The 15976-nt window shown below is 39.3% G+C and overlaps 1 protein-coding gene and 1 long non-coding RNA gene across 7 annotated transcripts in view; one reads left to right on the top strand and one right to left on the bottom strand.

The window, feature by feature from the left end:
- Window positions 1–15976, top strand: part of NCKAP5 (NCK associated protein 5) — a 647162-nt gene that overhangs the window by 252293 nt on the left and 378893 nt on the right. For all 5 annotated transcript variants that reach the window (XM_081870239.1, XM_081870235.1, XM_081870238.1 and 2 more), the window contains one exon: window positions 1870–1943. In XM_081870239.1, the coding sequence (XP_081726365.1) occupies window positions 1870–1943 (74 nt within the window). The remainder of the gene's footprint in view (window positions 1–1869; window positions 1944–15976) is intronic.
- LOC309348755 overlaps window positions 1–15976 on the bottom strand; it is a 64893-nt gene that overhangs the window by 43897 nt on the left and 5020 nt on the right. For both annotated transcript variants that reach the window (XR_014159539.1, XR_014159540.1), the window contains exon 2: window positions 11822–12005. This is a non-coding gene — a long non-coding RNA (uncharacterized lncRNA). The remainder of the gene's footprint in view (window positions 1–11821; window positions 12006–15976) is intronic.

Genomic DNA, 15976 nt, shown 5'->3' with positions numbered 1-15976 from the left:
TGACGGAATGGCAAATCTGGATCCAACTCTGATTTAAGCATGCTTCACCATTTGATATTTTTTTATATGGCAGAAATAGTTCTAATTATACAATACCTACTGGCATGGAACATGGCCCAGTGTATGCCATAGTGTTATCCAAAGCAGAAGTCAAAATCAAAGCTCTGAGCTGCCACAGGCTAATTTGCAATGCAACTGATTATTAACATGGAATTTGGTCTTTTAAAAAAGGAAAGCACATTGATCGCTTAAGTTGTTTCCTTGCGTATGTTTTATGGTGGTGTCTTTCAATTAAGGCATCTACTGAGATGTTACTGGGGAGTTCCTGAAATTGCTGGGAAAATAAAAGGCACCCACTGTACATGAAATATGATAGTGGTTCTCTTGTAACATATATCTTCATGCTGAAAAGAGATGTGGCATTGATGCATTATTCATGACACTTCCACCTTGCACTTTTCAATTATGAGGAGAAATGGCTGAACAAAGACCTGTCATTACACAATACACAATTCCACAGTCACATGCCTTCTCAATCAATAATAAAGCCTGCCAAACAACCCATGTGTGGAGAAAGATATTTTCCTCAAAGGGGTGCATCTCTTGTATTTGGGTGAGTACAGAAAACATCAGAGAAGTTCTGATGACACATACTGTTGCATTATACACTTTGCATATTATTAAAACCTTTCTTGAAAAGATACACAGCAATATAAGCATTGTGTGTAATGAAAAGCAGCATTGATTACTAGCTCCTTTTGATTGCATTTAATATTGAAATCATGATTATTTTTTTAGAAGTTTACTTTAACGGTTACTGGGGGGGAGAGTTATGTTGTTGTATTTCTTTTACTATATAATCAATTGATTCATGGCTGGTAAAATGTTGGCTTTCGTGGAAAAAAAGCAGTACTTGCACAGAACATTTCAAACATAAAAATATGAGGCAATGGAAAAGAGATTTCATGTAAACATTGTTGAATATGCTACTTAAAAAAATAAAGAATGTGTACAATTTAATATACTCTTCCATGCTGAGTATAAGTAGCTAGCTGCCCAGAGTGGCGGGGGCAATCCAGTCAGATGGGCAGGATACAAATTATAAAATTGTTATTACTCACACAACCACGAACCTCCTTTAACAAGTTTATAAATTCATTTTAACCATTTTAAAGCAGTAAATATATATATAATGATATAGTACGGTGATTAAGTACATTGTAGTGATTAACTTCTGGTTGCCTTTTTTGCTTGTTTACATTGGGTGAGATCCAGACTTTGCCTTCTATAGATAGAAAGGCTGTTTCCAGATCAGTGTGGTTGGTGGCACTGGGAGATACAAAGGAAAGGTTCCTCACTCCCCTTCGCTGTCAGCAGCAAAGTCTGGATCCAGCCCATTTATCTAAAAAGTGGCACAAAGTGTTTCAGATTGGTAGAAGATGATAAGATGTGGGCACTCCCAAACTCTTACAAGTCTATTATTCTCTTTGCAACAGCTATTGAACATTTACATGAATTAAATTACCGGTAATATCCTTTTCATGGCCATATTATTTGTGACTTGGGATATCCATGGTGGGATCTCCATTTTCCCATGCCATTTCCTCAAAGCCACTATGAACACTACCTGAACTGATTTTATCTATGTGCTACTGTTGTTTTAAACTCTCTGTCTCTGTCTCTCTGTATGTATTGTTTTGATTATATTGTAAATTGCTTTGGGATGCCTTATGGGAAGTGAACTAATTAATAGTGACAACAACAACACTGCAGGAGAAAATACATGTCTGATGAACTACAGTTTTTGTATGATTGAAACCTCCATCAGTTAACACAAATTAATTTGTTGAACAATTTCTTTTATCACAGGAATATATGGACTCAAATAGATACATTGACCATTTGCTGACTCAGCTGGAAGAGCAGCGCTGGAATGTGTGGAGGTAATTATATAAATGATATATGTGTGAGCCAATTCATATTTTACTCAGAAGAAGTACTGTGGAGTAGAGAGGGAGAAATCTGTCAGTTTCGGTTGTTCACATTAATTTTTGGTTCTCCCCATTTCCACATACATTTGCAATCAAAGCAGGAAATCCATATGAAAATTTGTGTGCATTTTTCATTAGCATTTATTTCAGTGTTCATTTCCGTATGCAGTTTTGCCTGGTATGTACATTTTTTTGTGATTTCCCCATAATAGAATGAATTTTGTGCACTGTTTTCACTAATATACACATTCTTGCATGCACTTTTCGGTAATGTATGCATTTTGTATGCATTCTTTGGTTGGAGAACTACAATGCAAAATTTGGAGAAGGGCAGGGTTTTCTTTAACATGTTGTTTTGGAAAGTGAACTTTAAAATATGAACCAAATGAATTTCTCCCCCATCTGTGTTGTGAAGTCAATCTCAAACGTAACAGCCAAGTATTAGAATCATACCTCAACACATCTGCTGAAAAAGATCAAATCTTTATTCATAAGTACTTATCCTTATCTGATATTTAATGTTGGATGATATACTGTAAAACTGTGTCAGACTGACTGACAGCATGATGAGCTTGTTTTCTTGATCCATCTGGATATGGTTGTTATTTTTAATTGCACTGCCTTTTTCTACGATACCAATTGCATAGCTCACTTTGCTCAAACTGTTGCTTAGCTTCCAACTGGAATAATTGGCTACATTTTCACACACTTGCTTGAATCCTGTATGTACTTACTAGGAGTAAATCCCAGGGCTTACTTCTTAAAATCAGTAGAGTTGGAAGGGACTCCAAGGGTCATTTAGTCCAACCCCCTGCAATGTAGGAATCCTGCCCACAGCCATCCTTGGGTAGGCTTGATCCACCAACCTTCTGGTTAACAGCCAAACACATTGACCCATTGTGCTACCTGAGGGTAAGTAGACTTTAAAGGCAAAGACTTGGTATCAAAAGTAGCTCTAAGCCTCTTGTTCTAATAGCACAATGATTTACTCTTGTGCAAGGGAATGTTCCCACCTCTCCTACCCCTGCATCCCCTGGGTTCCTTCCAGCCTTCTGGAGGAGGGTGCAGGCTACATCCAGTGGGGGGGGGAGTTACATTTTGCAAGTGATAATCTGTGCAGTATCTGTGCAGTTGTATCTTCTCGAAGCTACAAACATGAGTCTGACCAAACTGAGAGAGGTAGTGGAAGATAGGAGTGCCTGGCGTGCTCTGGTCCATGGGGTCACGAAGAGTCGGACATGACTAAACTGTTATTCTAAAGCAGCAATGCTGCAGCAAGCAAAGGCTCCAGCAGCTCAGTCAGCTGCTTGTGGCTGCAAAGCCAGACAGGATGTATGTGACTGTTGCCATGGAAACAAAGGGGCAGTCCATTCTCCTTATTGAGCACAGGATGTGAGCTCAGTGTGTGTCTTATGACCTGTACAGGATGTACATGGGTGGAGTTTGGAGTTTTCTCTCTGTTTGTTGAAGAGAGCAGACATCTTTTACTGTATGACTGCTAAAGACAGGAATAAAAGCAATGTAGATACATTTCTGTCTGAGTCTGATTCCCCTCCCTGGGGATATGCTGGAGAGCAGGGAGGAGGAGAAGCAGTTGGTGTGTTTTTCTCACAGCCTGAGGAAAATCGCCGGAACGGACCTCGTGTGTTTTTCCTGCCGGGAGTCGCCGGAGGGAGGTCAAAGGAATTCAGCCGGTGCCTCGACAGATAGGCACATACCTCTGACCGAGCCTGAATTCTAACAACAACAATCTGTGCAGTAATGGAACAAAGGCATTGTGCCATCCATTATGTTCAAAAATGTAAATGTAGACACTGAACCAAAAAACCAAGGCAATCTTATGATCAAAAATCTAATTGAGTACAATAGGACTTATTCCTAAGAAACTAAGAACAGGACTGCAGCCTCAACAATGCAGTCCAATACCTTATCTACTCTGAAGTAGAGGCCGACTCTCAGATAAAGAAGCTTAGAATTGTTACTGTAATTTTAATATTATTTGCTATTCCAATGCATTTAGTTTAGACTTTTAATGGTATAATAAAATAAATAAAATACATCTAAATTAAAGCTATGAACCATAGGTGAGCAACACTGACAAGAACAACCCTAATGCTTGTTGGAAACTGTCCTGATGATGATGAGTCAGTGGAGGAGCTTGTAAGAAGCTGGTCTGGGGCTGTTAGTAACAGAAGGTGACTGGCAGGCAGGAACTGTACATATCCACTCAAAGGCTAAGAACTAGAATTAGGAGATGAGAGTGGTAATGGATAGGCCCTTCAGAACCCTGGACAGGTCCCAGAGAGTTTACTTGTTGTGTTGAGTAGTTGATGTTCACTGAGCCCTTATAGACTCTCTAGGCCTGATTATCCCTCCTAGGCTCCACTCCCCTTGCGGGAAAACAGATAGCCTTCAATAAGCAGCTCTCTGGCCTTCAACCTCTCCATTGCTTCATCAGGTTTATTACTTGAAGTCAAGAGCAGGCCTGGTGGAGAGGCTCTTGAAGAGGCTGATCCTTAGAGTGGAGTCTAGCTCAACGGCTATGGTCATTGGGGCTCTGGACTGCTGGATTTGGGTCCAATATCAAGTACCTGATCCAGCATGTCTGTGGTCTACTGCAGGGCTCTCCAGATGTTGCTGGACTCCCAAACCCCCTTTCCTCTCTGACCATTAGCAATGCTGACTGGAGATGATGTGAGTCCAGCAATGTCTGGAGGGCCACGGGTTCTCTACCCTATTCTAGTGGCTCTTCTCAACCAGAATCCAAGGTGCTGCTAGCTGCAGTCATCTAAAAAACCATAATTAAAAAGGAAATATTGCAAGAAAAATTGTGTGAATGAATTAAGATAATAAAAGCATTTTGTCTGATTAACAAGTTACAATAAATGGAAAAATTAATGGATGTGTATGGAAGATAAAAATAGTTGTAGGCAGATAAACTTTACTAACTTGGGCAGAACACAATACTTTTCAGGATCAAATCAGTGCTTCCCTGTCTGTAAATCTCCCTGTCAGAAATACTGAATGAAAATAAAGTGCTGGCTTTGAATTTAATTTGTATTATTAATAGTTTTGGCATTTATTTCAACAATTTTTATATGCTACTTAACACTGCAGTCTCCAAGTGGTGATGTACAGAAACATGCAGAATCAAGGAGGGAGGGAATCACAACAAAGCAAATGTTTTGTATGTATTGGGCTCAAGACTGTACATTGCATTCATAATGTGAACAAAGGGAGGATGTTTCCCTCCAAATATTTCAGCTTACTGATTCCCATCTCTTAAACATTTACAATTTCACTTTTTCAGCCATATCCAATTCCTTCCATTCTGAATGATAAAGGGTGGAATCTAACATCATGCTTATATGATTGTTCCATTAGTGCAAGCATTTCTGTTTGCTAGGCCAAATAGTCTCCTCTCTCCTCCCTCTGCATGCTATTCTGGGGTTCTCCTGACCCTCCAGAGTGGATTTGGAGGAGGCCCAGGGGTGGGGTGGGGAAGCCCAATTGTGCTAGTGAGAGTCCTTGCACTGCCTTCCGCAAGTGTACCGGGTTAGTTGAATCTGGCCCATTGTGTTCACATAATTTTTATTGCTGCTAATATTTAAGCCAATACATTTAATCCTGACTCACATTATTCATTTTTAGGCATTTCAACCAAACACGCAAGCAAAGCATTGTGACTGTTATCTTATTTTACAAGTCACTTTGGCTTTATTAGAAGGTCTTTTGTTTTGTTTTTTAAAGAGAGAAGTCTCTGATATGTGGAAGACCATGGGAATAGCTGATGCTATCCAAGGGCAACAGTAGATTGTCTATAGTCAGACAGATGCCCTAATAAATCAGTGTGGACCACTTCTCAGACTTCATTATGCCCTTGATTTGTGGCTGCCACAATTTTAACGTATTGGGTCATTGGGTATTGAACCTGACATTGAATGATAAGCCCCCAGTTTACTCTGGGCTAGCTAATAAAACAGACAGACACAAATTCTGAACATTTAGCTCCTTCAGCATTACTCACAGCCTGGGCTGATTTATGGCAACCAGGCCGAGACAGAGGAGACTAAAAGCGATGTCATGGTGCTCATGCAGAATGTCTATGTTACCACATGTAGAACAGTATGCTAGAAGAGGCTTAATTGGATGTGGGAGAATAAATTTCTTTTCATTTTACAGAGCTTGATAGATTTTGTTTTCTTCATGTGGCATAGCCATCTGTTCTGGAACATGAAAATTTATTGCTACAATCTCGCTCCCCTGAGGACCGGTTATGGTTAGCTCATGTTTCATAACATTTTTCAAAAAAAAGAGAAGAAAAAGATCAAGAACCTGCACTCCAAACTAGTTTTTCCATCAGATTTTGTAAAAGCATAGTGAAGAGTCCTCTCAGCAATCTGTACAAATCCAACTGGCTTCAGCTCCCTCCATATTTCCTTCTATGCTTTTTTAGTTGGTTGTGGTGGAAGATATGAGGATAGGGATGAAATAGGAAGATAAAGCCAGGGGTCTGGATCATTTTAAGACAAGGCTATTTCTTTTCTTTTATTGATTATTGTTGTTATTGTTAGTGATACATCATGCTTTGAATATGCCGATGTCTATTTGCAGACTTGGAAAACATTTTCATTTGCAAAGGAGCTCCAATTCATTCCTAATTTAACTTCATAATATATAATTCATAAACAGGCATAGGAGCCAACTCCTAGGGGCTTTGGGGGGCTTCAGCCCCCACAATAAAGTATTTGAGGGGCCAGGCTCCCCCCAGTTGATGGCCATTCCCATTCAAATGGTGTTTGTGCACTGAGTCATGTGATCAATTATGTCAGGCGGGACTTACCTGAGCCCCCATAATATTTAATTCAAGTTGGCACCCCTGTAAACAGGCACGAGCCATCTTTGTTTAATGATACCGTATTCAGTTTATAAAATATTATTTGAGCTTTGTGCCTATTCACATTCTTTTGATGTCGCTTGCATACTATACATATACTATGTATTGTGAGACCATGTGGAGGTGGGTAGCAGGACTTGTTCTATAGATAGAAATGTTTTAGAATTGTTCACAAATGCATTTCCCTGCTACACCTGTGTCATATCCCTTAAGTATGAGAATAACAGGTGCTTGGAAGTTGAAGTGACTGTTCCTCAACCCCAATCCCCATTTTCTAGGGCAGAAAGATTTGAGGTGAGCTTTAGTAGTGTTAAGATTTCTAACAGTTCCGTTTTATAAATACAATATAGCTTGATCAGTCTAGTCCTTTATACAAACCAAGATTCCTGAAGGCCCTGAATGCTGTCTAGAGAGCAGCGGAAAAAAGTCAGGAGTACTTTAGCTGGATAATCTTATAGATATGGATACCACATAACTGTCCACCTTTGGCAGCTTAAACCTTGAGCTCTTCTTATTTGTGAGGTTGTATGAATGCAGGACACCATAAACTCCAGATCAGCTTCCCACATTGGGTCTTGAAGGCATTATTGCCCCCATTTCTCTTCCTATCTGCTATGTAAACTGTGGTTTTAGATCTCCATTAGCACATTCAAATCTTGAAAATGTTCCATGCAAGGCCTTATTCTTAGAAACATCACATGAGTTGGTAACCCTGAGTCTGGCCTGGATCACTTCAAACTGAATATTCAGTCTTCCCTCTCTAGAAAAATCATTCCCTAGAAAATTAGGTATAAAGGCAAAGGGTTCCAGTATAGTAGTTTCCCTGACATGCAGTTTCCTAGGATTTTTTTGTATAGAGAAGCATTCTGAAGTGATACAATCCAGACATAAGTTTACCAACTCAACTGCTGTTTTTGTAAAAAACAGAAATAGTCTGCACAAATATTATCTGAGTCGTATTGAACTATATGGTAACACTCCAGTTGGTTTTAATGGATCTAAGTAACATTACAAAAGGACAAAGGGAATGCAGGAGGCGCTGTGGTCTAAACCATTGAGCCTCTTGGGCCTGCCAATTGGAAGGTCGGCAGTTCAAATCCATGCAACAGTGATGAGCTCCCGATGCTCTGCCCCAGCTTATGCTAACCTAGCAGTTGTAAAGCACACCAGTGCTAGTAGATAAATAGGTACCGCTGCAGTGGGAAGGTAAATGGTGTTTCCGTGTGCTCTGGCACTCATCACGGTACCCTGTTGCACCAGAAGCGGTTTAGTCATGATGGCCACATGACCCAGAAAGCTGTCTATGAACAAAAACTGGCTCCCTCGGCCTGTAGTGTGATGAGTGCCACACCCCATAGTTGCCTTTGACTGGACCTAACTGTCCAGGGATCTTTTACCTTTACCTTTTACCTTTACAAAAGAATACAATTACACTGTTTATATTTTAAAATAAATACATAAAGATAAACCTGATTTCGTGCAATTAAGAAAGAAATGGGTAGAAAATATTTTCAATTTTGCTCAAGGATTCATCCATCTATCTAATTTAGGCTTTCTTCTCTTACGATCCCGGAGTTTCATGGGAGGGCCTTTTGACATAATACAGGATTAAAATTCATTTCATGTTAGCGGGAACTTCAGGTGAATGCCAGTGGGTAGCTTATTATTATTTTGTATCTACTTTAATTAGAAGCTTGTGATACTCTTTTCAAGCATAAAACCAATTCCTGTAATGTGTCTGATACTACTTCTAATTTAATCTACTGTTCTGTAACTGATTTTAATTTTTCACTGGCTTCATTTATTCAAGTAACTTAAGGGGAACCTCTAGGAAGAGATTGGGATCATTCTGGTTGTTCAAGAACAAAAAAATCTTTATTTAGGAAACAGTAAGGGAACTGATGGGTGCCTCTGAAACCACAGTTTTTGGCAGGTGCCTTAATCTATATCTAGAGGAGCAGATTAGGAAGTAAGAAGCAGAGTCCTGTGGGTCAGGCACTAATAAAGACTAATCTGTGCACAGATACAAACTTCAAGGATTAGTGATGGAAAAGTTTGCAAGAACTAAAAAATGAACCAAGTACCTGAAAGATGAAGTGCCTTACGAAAGCCAAATGCATGATCAGCAATAAGCCCAGAGCAGCTGAGGCCAAAATATTTGTTTTACAGTTCCTCCCTATCTACAATGTTGTCTGAGAGCATAGTTTGTGAGATACAGTTGTTGAACTTAGAACTTTGTATTGATCATGGTCACCTGGCAGCCCTGCACCAGCACTTGAGAGATAAATAAGGAGGATACTTACATGAGAGAAGGCTTGGCGACAGACGGTGGGCACTGTAAACATGTTACTGTGAATCTGCATTATTTTGATGTAGATTCCAGAAGCACTTACTGTAGACCAATACCAGGAAGTTTTAGACTATTGAATACATTACAAAATTTTGAGTATGTAGGATAGCACCCAAGGGGATGCTCAAAATAGATAATAACTTAAGTTAGGCATTTACAAAGCATGTGTTTAATAGAATGGGGTTTCTACAATAAAATGAGATATATTTGTATATCTGTTGAAAGTATTAGCAGGTCTCTATCCTCTGGAGTTTAATGTTTGCAAGCTAAGGATTGGCAAGTATTAAAGAGGTTGCTTTGTCCTGTAATCATAAACATCCACTGGGAAAACTTAATTGGTCACGAGCAAAATTACATTGTAGGACTTCTTCATGGAAAAAAGATATTAAGAATAAACAATTGTGATTAGCTGTAAATTGCTTACCTAGAGAAGGATTCCATGGGACTACAAACAAATGGAGAAACCTACTTACTCATTGCCATTACTGCTACATATCCTTAGGGGGTGGGGAGAAGATTGCTATTTCAAATTTAACTGTAAGAGCAAACTCTACACAAATTTCTAGCAACTTACTTATTCTCTTGTGTCGGACTCTCTAAGAATATGATTAAATAGAGCAATGGACAAGCAGACATAGGGTGAATACAGATGATCATTTACCATGTGGTAAGGCACTACAGTGTGCATATAACTACTCACTAAGCCACTCACTTATAATGTTGTGCTTGGTGGTGAGACCTTATTGCCCATTGTTTCTCTGGATTTCTCATTTAGTTGTGGTTGTGTAATTAGTTTCATGGCTTTGTTGAGAAATGTGGAAGACTGGGTTATCACTACATGAACTACAGGTTTAGATACCACTTGGTAAAATTGTGATCTATACTTACAGTGTTCTTAGAATTGTTAAAAATCATATTCTGCAAAATCCCTGAACCTCAGCTACCCTATAAAACCTCAATCACCCTACACATGTCATCAAGTTCCATGGATGGGATGGATCTTTTTGGCCACCATGAGTCCAGAAGACAACACCTATAATGTCCATACTCTCCAACCTCAGGAAGAATAGTCCCCAGGGGAGTTTCGACTGCGTTTAGCAGTATGTTTCCAGCAATGGGAGCCTACAGCTGCACTGTCTTGGCAGCATCCAAGGCAAAATCATTGTTTGTCCCACTGATGAATCTGACGAGTACTCAGACTGCTCATACATTCTCTAATAGTGGCTTAGGGACTGGTTAACACAGGCCAGGGGCAAGTGGTAGTGAGGGATTTGTGGGCCAAATTAGATGCAATTGTTTGAATGTTTTACTTTATTTTATTTGGTGCAAGGAGTGTGCATGTACATATTGGGGCTCTGGCAGGGGCAAATGATTAAATCACTCCCTTCCCTGACATTGGATCTGGTACCTATTTGGATTGGGCTCCCCCAGCTGCAATCTACTTTAAAATAAACATTCACTTGCATGAATAATGTCACATCTGTTTTGGCCCTGAGGGTTGTGCCCAGCTGGTATTACCTCTCCACTCCCTCCCAAATTAATTTCATACTCCCAGAGTTTTCTATGTCACGTGTAAACTTAATATAGCTTCTTAAATATTTTTATTTACTGATACGTTGTCTGGGAAATGGTTGTATTGGATAAGGGCATCAGGCAGCAAGGGCAAATTTCAAACAACTAAAAAGTTACCCTATCTTGCATACGAATCCATTCCTGATGTGCAGTGTAACCTGATGGGTGTTTACTTATACATAAGTACTACTGATTTCAATGGGTTCTTTGTGTTCCCAAGTAAGCATGCATAGGACTGTAGCATCAGTTTTTTGTGTCATGTTGGTGACTGATTGAAGGGAAAAATGTGAACTTGAAAGTTATCATGGCCTTTAGCAGGCACATTTTACTCCACAGTTTTTCCACTTAATGCTACTTACAGAAGTCTTACCAGAGCAATAAATGAGAATTTCAAGCTGAAATGGTTAACACTGGCTATTTTTTTTAAGCCATTCTGTCTATTTGCTTACTATATTATCAGATTGTAGTGAACATATATTCCAATTTAAAGCATAGCTTTATAAGATGATTCTGAAAAGGAGCATATAACTGAACTATTTATATAAATTTTAGTTCCTTCAACCTGCACATTGTACTAAGTGATATAAAAATGAGAAAATCTATTGACCAAATTCACAGCAAGCTTAATAACAAAGCAAGCAAGCGAACAAAAAGCAGAAATGTAAACAGATGTATTTCTTGGAACTTTTTCTTTTAATTAGAGGCTTTAAGCAAAATATATTCTTTAGACTTATGTCATAAATAAATATAATCTATTCTACTAAACTGAAAGGCACAAACTCCAGCAGGGAAAAGGGCAGATAACCTCATAGACATATGGCTGTTTGTTCAAATACATGCACAGACCAAAGGAAAGTACGTGGAACAATTAAATATGCAGTCCTGGGAAGTTTTCCTTTGCTTGTTTGTTTTCAAGGCTTTCTTTCTTAAGAATGAACTCTTATGTATTCAGATGTGCTTACAACTTTCAAAGGTTTAAAGGGCTAGAAAAATGTTGGGATTTGATTTTACCTGATCCCATCTGTGTAAGGCAGATGGTTATTGTCTGGATCTCTTGAACTGTAGTCCATGGTTCAGTTGAAGGGCAGTGGGCACAGCATGCATAGACAACTGTATCACCGCATGAGTTAAGCACAGGTCCACTCAAAGGAATGGTGGCTTTGGGGTGGAGGAGGATATTGGATTACATGCAAATCTAAAATAAAAAATAAAAAATTATCCAGCTTAGAGATTCATTACTGAATGAGATCATTGAGATCAAAGTATCAAACAAAAATGCAAATGTATTTATCTGTTGTAATACAAGCTGTCTCTGTGAAGCCCTGGGAACATTTCCTGTCCTTACATTTAAAAAGAAAGGGATTACGTGCTTTCAAATGTATTAAATATTCAGCATTGAAAATCCCACAGAAATACATCTCTCTCTCTCTCTCTATATATATATATATATTCTAATATATTATAATATATTCTAATATATTATGGTTGTGCCACACTATTGAAGATATTACTCATTAAAAGAGTGTATTGAAACTGCTGTTGAAGTGATATACAGCAAATGTCCAACTCCTAAGACTTGCTGATCCAGCAAAGCCATTTTATTTATTTTTTACTGGAGGCTTATATAAGTTGTTAAAAGGTGCGACATCAAAATCGCTGCTGGTCTGTAATTTTGCAGTCGCATTATGCTAACAGCCAAATACCACGTCAGTGGAAATACTTAAGGTTAGGAATAATTTTATGTGCATTGCTTATATACATATGAAAGTCGAAGAGGACATATGACGGTGTTCCGTTGCGCCAGAAGCGGTTTAGGCATGCTGGCCACATGACCCGGAAAGCTGTCTGTGGACAAACACTGGCTCCCTTGGCCTGAAAGCGAGATGAGCGCCGCAACCCCATAGTCGCCTATGACTGGACTTAACCGTCCAGGGATCCTTGACCTTTACCTTTATTTTATGACCCTAGCACCACATCCAACCATTATGAGTGACTATGATGGTGGTGTACCAAGTGACTTCCACTGATAATAATATTCTTCATGCTTCCTCCCCCCCCATATAGTGGGTCAGCATGTTGAAAGGAGCCTTGGGGCTGCACATTTAGCATGCCCCCTCCAAATCACACTGCTCTTCTTTCCCCCACCATTGCATTTGATGTGTTGAGAACAATGTTTACAGCAATGAGCCTTTCCTGGGTGTGGAGGCTCCCTGCTTCAACCTTTGTTTGTTTGCTTCTTTGTTTGACTTATTAATTGCTCCAGGGAGAGGTTTCGAGGTAACATACAATGAAACAAAATTAAAACATCTAAATGTGATAAAATGTAAATTTTACTAGTAAATAAAAACAAGCCGAAGTACAACAAAACTTCAAATTCAGCACAGTACTATCAGATTAAGAACCCCACCCAGATACACACAAAGACCAATCATTAGAATTGAACAAGAACTAAAAAATAAGTAACATTAAAATGTTAAAAAGTAATTAAAGGGCTTGGGAGAAGGGGAAGGTCTTTGTCTGATGTGGGAAGGATATAAATGTATGCAGCAGGAGAGCCTCCCAAGGGATAGCATCCTATAGAAACCCTTTATAGTTGGGAGGGAAATAGCAGAGGTGATGAAGATGAGTGATGATTTAAGGAGCTTCTTGGCTATCAGTAGCTGGTGGTATTCCATCAAAAGAGTGTTTGAAGGTGTAGACTAGACTATCGAAAGTTACCTGTCAGATGCTCAACCTGCACTTCAAAGCTCACTTCAGGTGGGAAACTGTACAGAGGTCAAGTCTAGAATACTTCCTTACATACTCCCTTAACATTAAGAAATCCTGATTCCTATTCTTTTATTCCCGAGTTATAGGAACCCACTCCTGACCAAAAGACATGTCTTGGTTTATCTAAAATTCTAGGCTTAGTGAGTGACAATACTGGCATAGATAGAACCTTCAGGGCAATCTGGTTCAGCATTTGATACTTGTGTTAAATCATGCTACTTTGCCAAACACTCAAGAACAGATGTTGCTGGGCATCTTCTATCAGATTTCTAGTATGTGTCTTTGGCATGCCTCAAAATGCACCCTTTCTCTAGAACCTTATTTATATAGTCATCAACTGTGTGTTTTAAAGGCAGTGAAAATAGACACTGTTGATTAAGTGGAAAACATTTTTGTTTAGAAGATTGCAATTGCAAAAAATGCAAACATCCATGATAGGCAGCATTACATTAAAAGATTGCAGGCCATTCTTTGGATAAAGATTTTTGCTTGAACTTGAATATGCACTAACACTTGGGACTCCATACATGGTTAAATACACTGTGATACAGATGTGTCAGTTGTACAGTGGTACTTCGGGTTAAGTACTTAATTCGTTCCAGAGGTCCGTTCTTAACCTGAAACTGTTCTTAACCTGAAGCACCACTTTAGCTAATGGGGCCTCCTGCTGCCGCCGCGCTGCCGAAGCACGATTTCTGTTCTCATCCTGAAGCAAAGTTCTTAACCAGAGGTACTATTTCTGGGTTAGTGGAGTCTGTAACCTGAAGCGTATGTAACCTGAGGTACCACTGTAATATGAAAACTTCAGAAGCAACTTTTACTTAAGAATACCCCCCTTTCCCAAATTAAGTTCAGAAAGAGAGCAAAAATGAGAGACATGTTCCATAATGTTTTATTGGAGTTTACAACTGTTTTTGTTTCATGACTCTCTGATAATTACAACTAGCTATTTATATTGTAACGTTATATACGCTTGTGTTCTAGCTCTTAGAACTAGTAAAAATCGTTAGGTGGATTATTTTCAAGAGTAAATGATACAATATTGCGGCTTTCTTATCAGTTGATTCAGGGGTCAGCAACCATTGGTTCAGGGGTCAGCAACCTAAGGCCCATGGGCCACAAGTGGTCCACAGGGGTCATTTAACTGGCCCTCGAGCCGCCCCCGAACTGAGCCACCCGCTCGGTGAGTCCCTGCGTGTTGTGCTGAACCAGTGCAACACTGGGACTCACTTCTGTGGCGCCGGAAATCACGTCTGCACAGACGCCAGAAATCGCGGGCGTGCTGGCCCAGGCAAACCTTGCTGACCCCTGGGCTAAATGCACACCCTGAAAATCAAAGCAACATTCTAAGCAGGACTCTCTAGCAGTCAATGTTGGTTCTCCATCCCTAACCTAAATCTCAGCGATACTCAGTGTTCAGTCTGAAAAAGCTGTTTTTTGAGCAGAGATTTCAGAGACATTCCCCAGGTGGATATCAGTGGGGGTTTTTAATCAAAAAAATACATATGAAATCACTGCTTGGCTTTGTTTCCAGCTGACAGAACACTTCTGTATGCATTTACTTACATTTAAATGGAATTTGATTCCAAGTAAATGTGTTTAGGAATGCAGTGTGTGTCTATCTTTGCTCAGTTCTAAAAATCCCAAAGTGTTCTTTGGCTGGAGAAAGGGACATTCCTTCTCCAAGATCTGGCACTGAGGAAGAAAATCATCTGTGACACATGTGTGGAATACTCTTGCCACTGTAGGACAGCTTTCTCATCTCACTTTTTTAGGTCCCAGTGCACTGGGCAACAAAACTTTGCACAGTTCTATACTGGTTTTTCAAAAATAAATAAAACAAAATTTTATGCAGGGGCTTCCTTTGTTCTTTTCTCTAAATAAAAATTGGGATGGTTGGGGAAGTTAGTGGAATCTGACAGGAGTGAAGAAGAGGGTTAAGGGGGTAGGGATACAAGGAATAGGTGGGGATGAGTAATTTTATTGTTTTTAAAAAACGAATGAAACTTACACTAACAAGATTGCTATTTCAATATGCGTGCATACATACACAATCCAACCACCCAAATACACAAGTATTACATAAGACTATGCAAATATTTACTGCATAAGGCAAGTACTATAAAGATCAATTAGACTTCATGCTCTTTTATAGGTTACATACTCTCTCCCCGTGTGTGTGTGTGTGTGTGTGTGTGTGTGTGTGTGTTCTGCCCTTGTGTACAAAAGAGCATTGGAAATTTATTATGAGTTTCTAGAAATTTATTAGTTATGGTTGAAATCTCATTTGATGAAGCCATGTTTTAAGAGAGACTTTCTACATGTGATGTCTTAGAGGTGCTGAATTTCCCTTCCACTGGAACTAAACTTATCTGTGCCCTACTCTAGTTTTTAACA

This window comes from Podarcis erhardii (genome assembly GCF_964252035.2).
Source record: "Podarcis erhardii genome assembly, chromosome: 1".
In the NCBI taxonomy this organism is placed as follows: domain Eukaryota; kingdom Metazoa; phylum Chordata; class Lepidosauria; order Squamata; family Lacertidae; genus Podarcis; species Podarcis erhardii.
The sequence above is the reverse complement of the archived record's forward strand: the minus strand, read 5'-3'. Positions and strand labels throughout refer to the sequence as shown.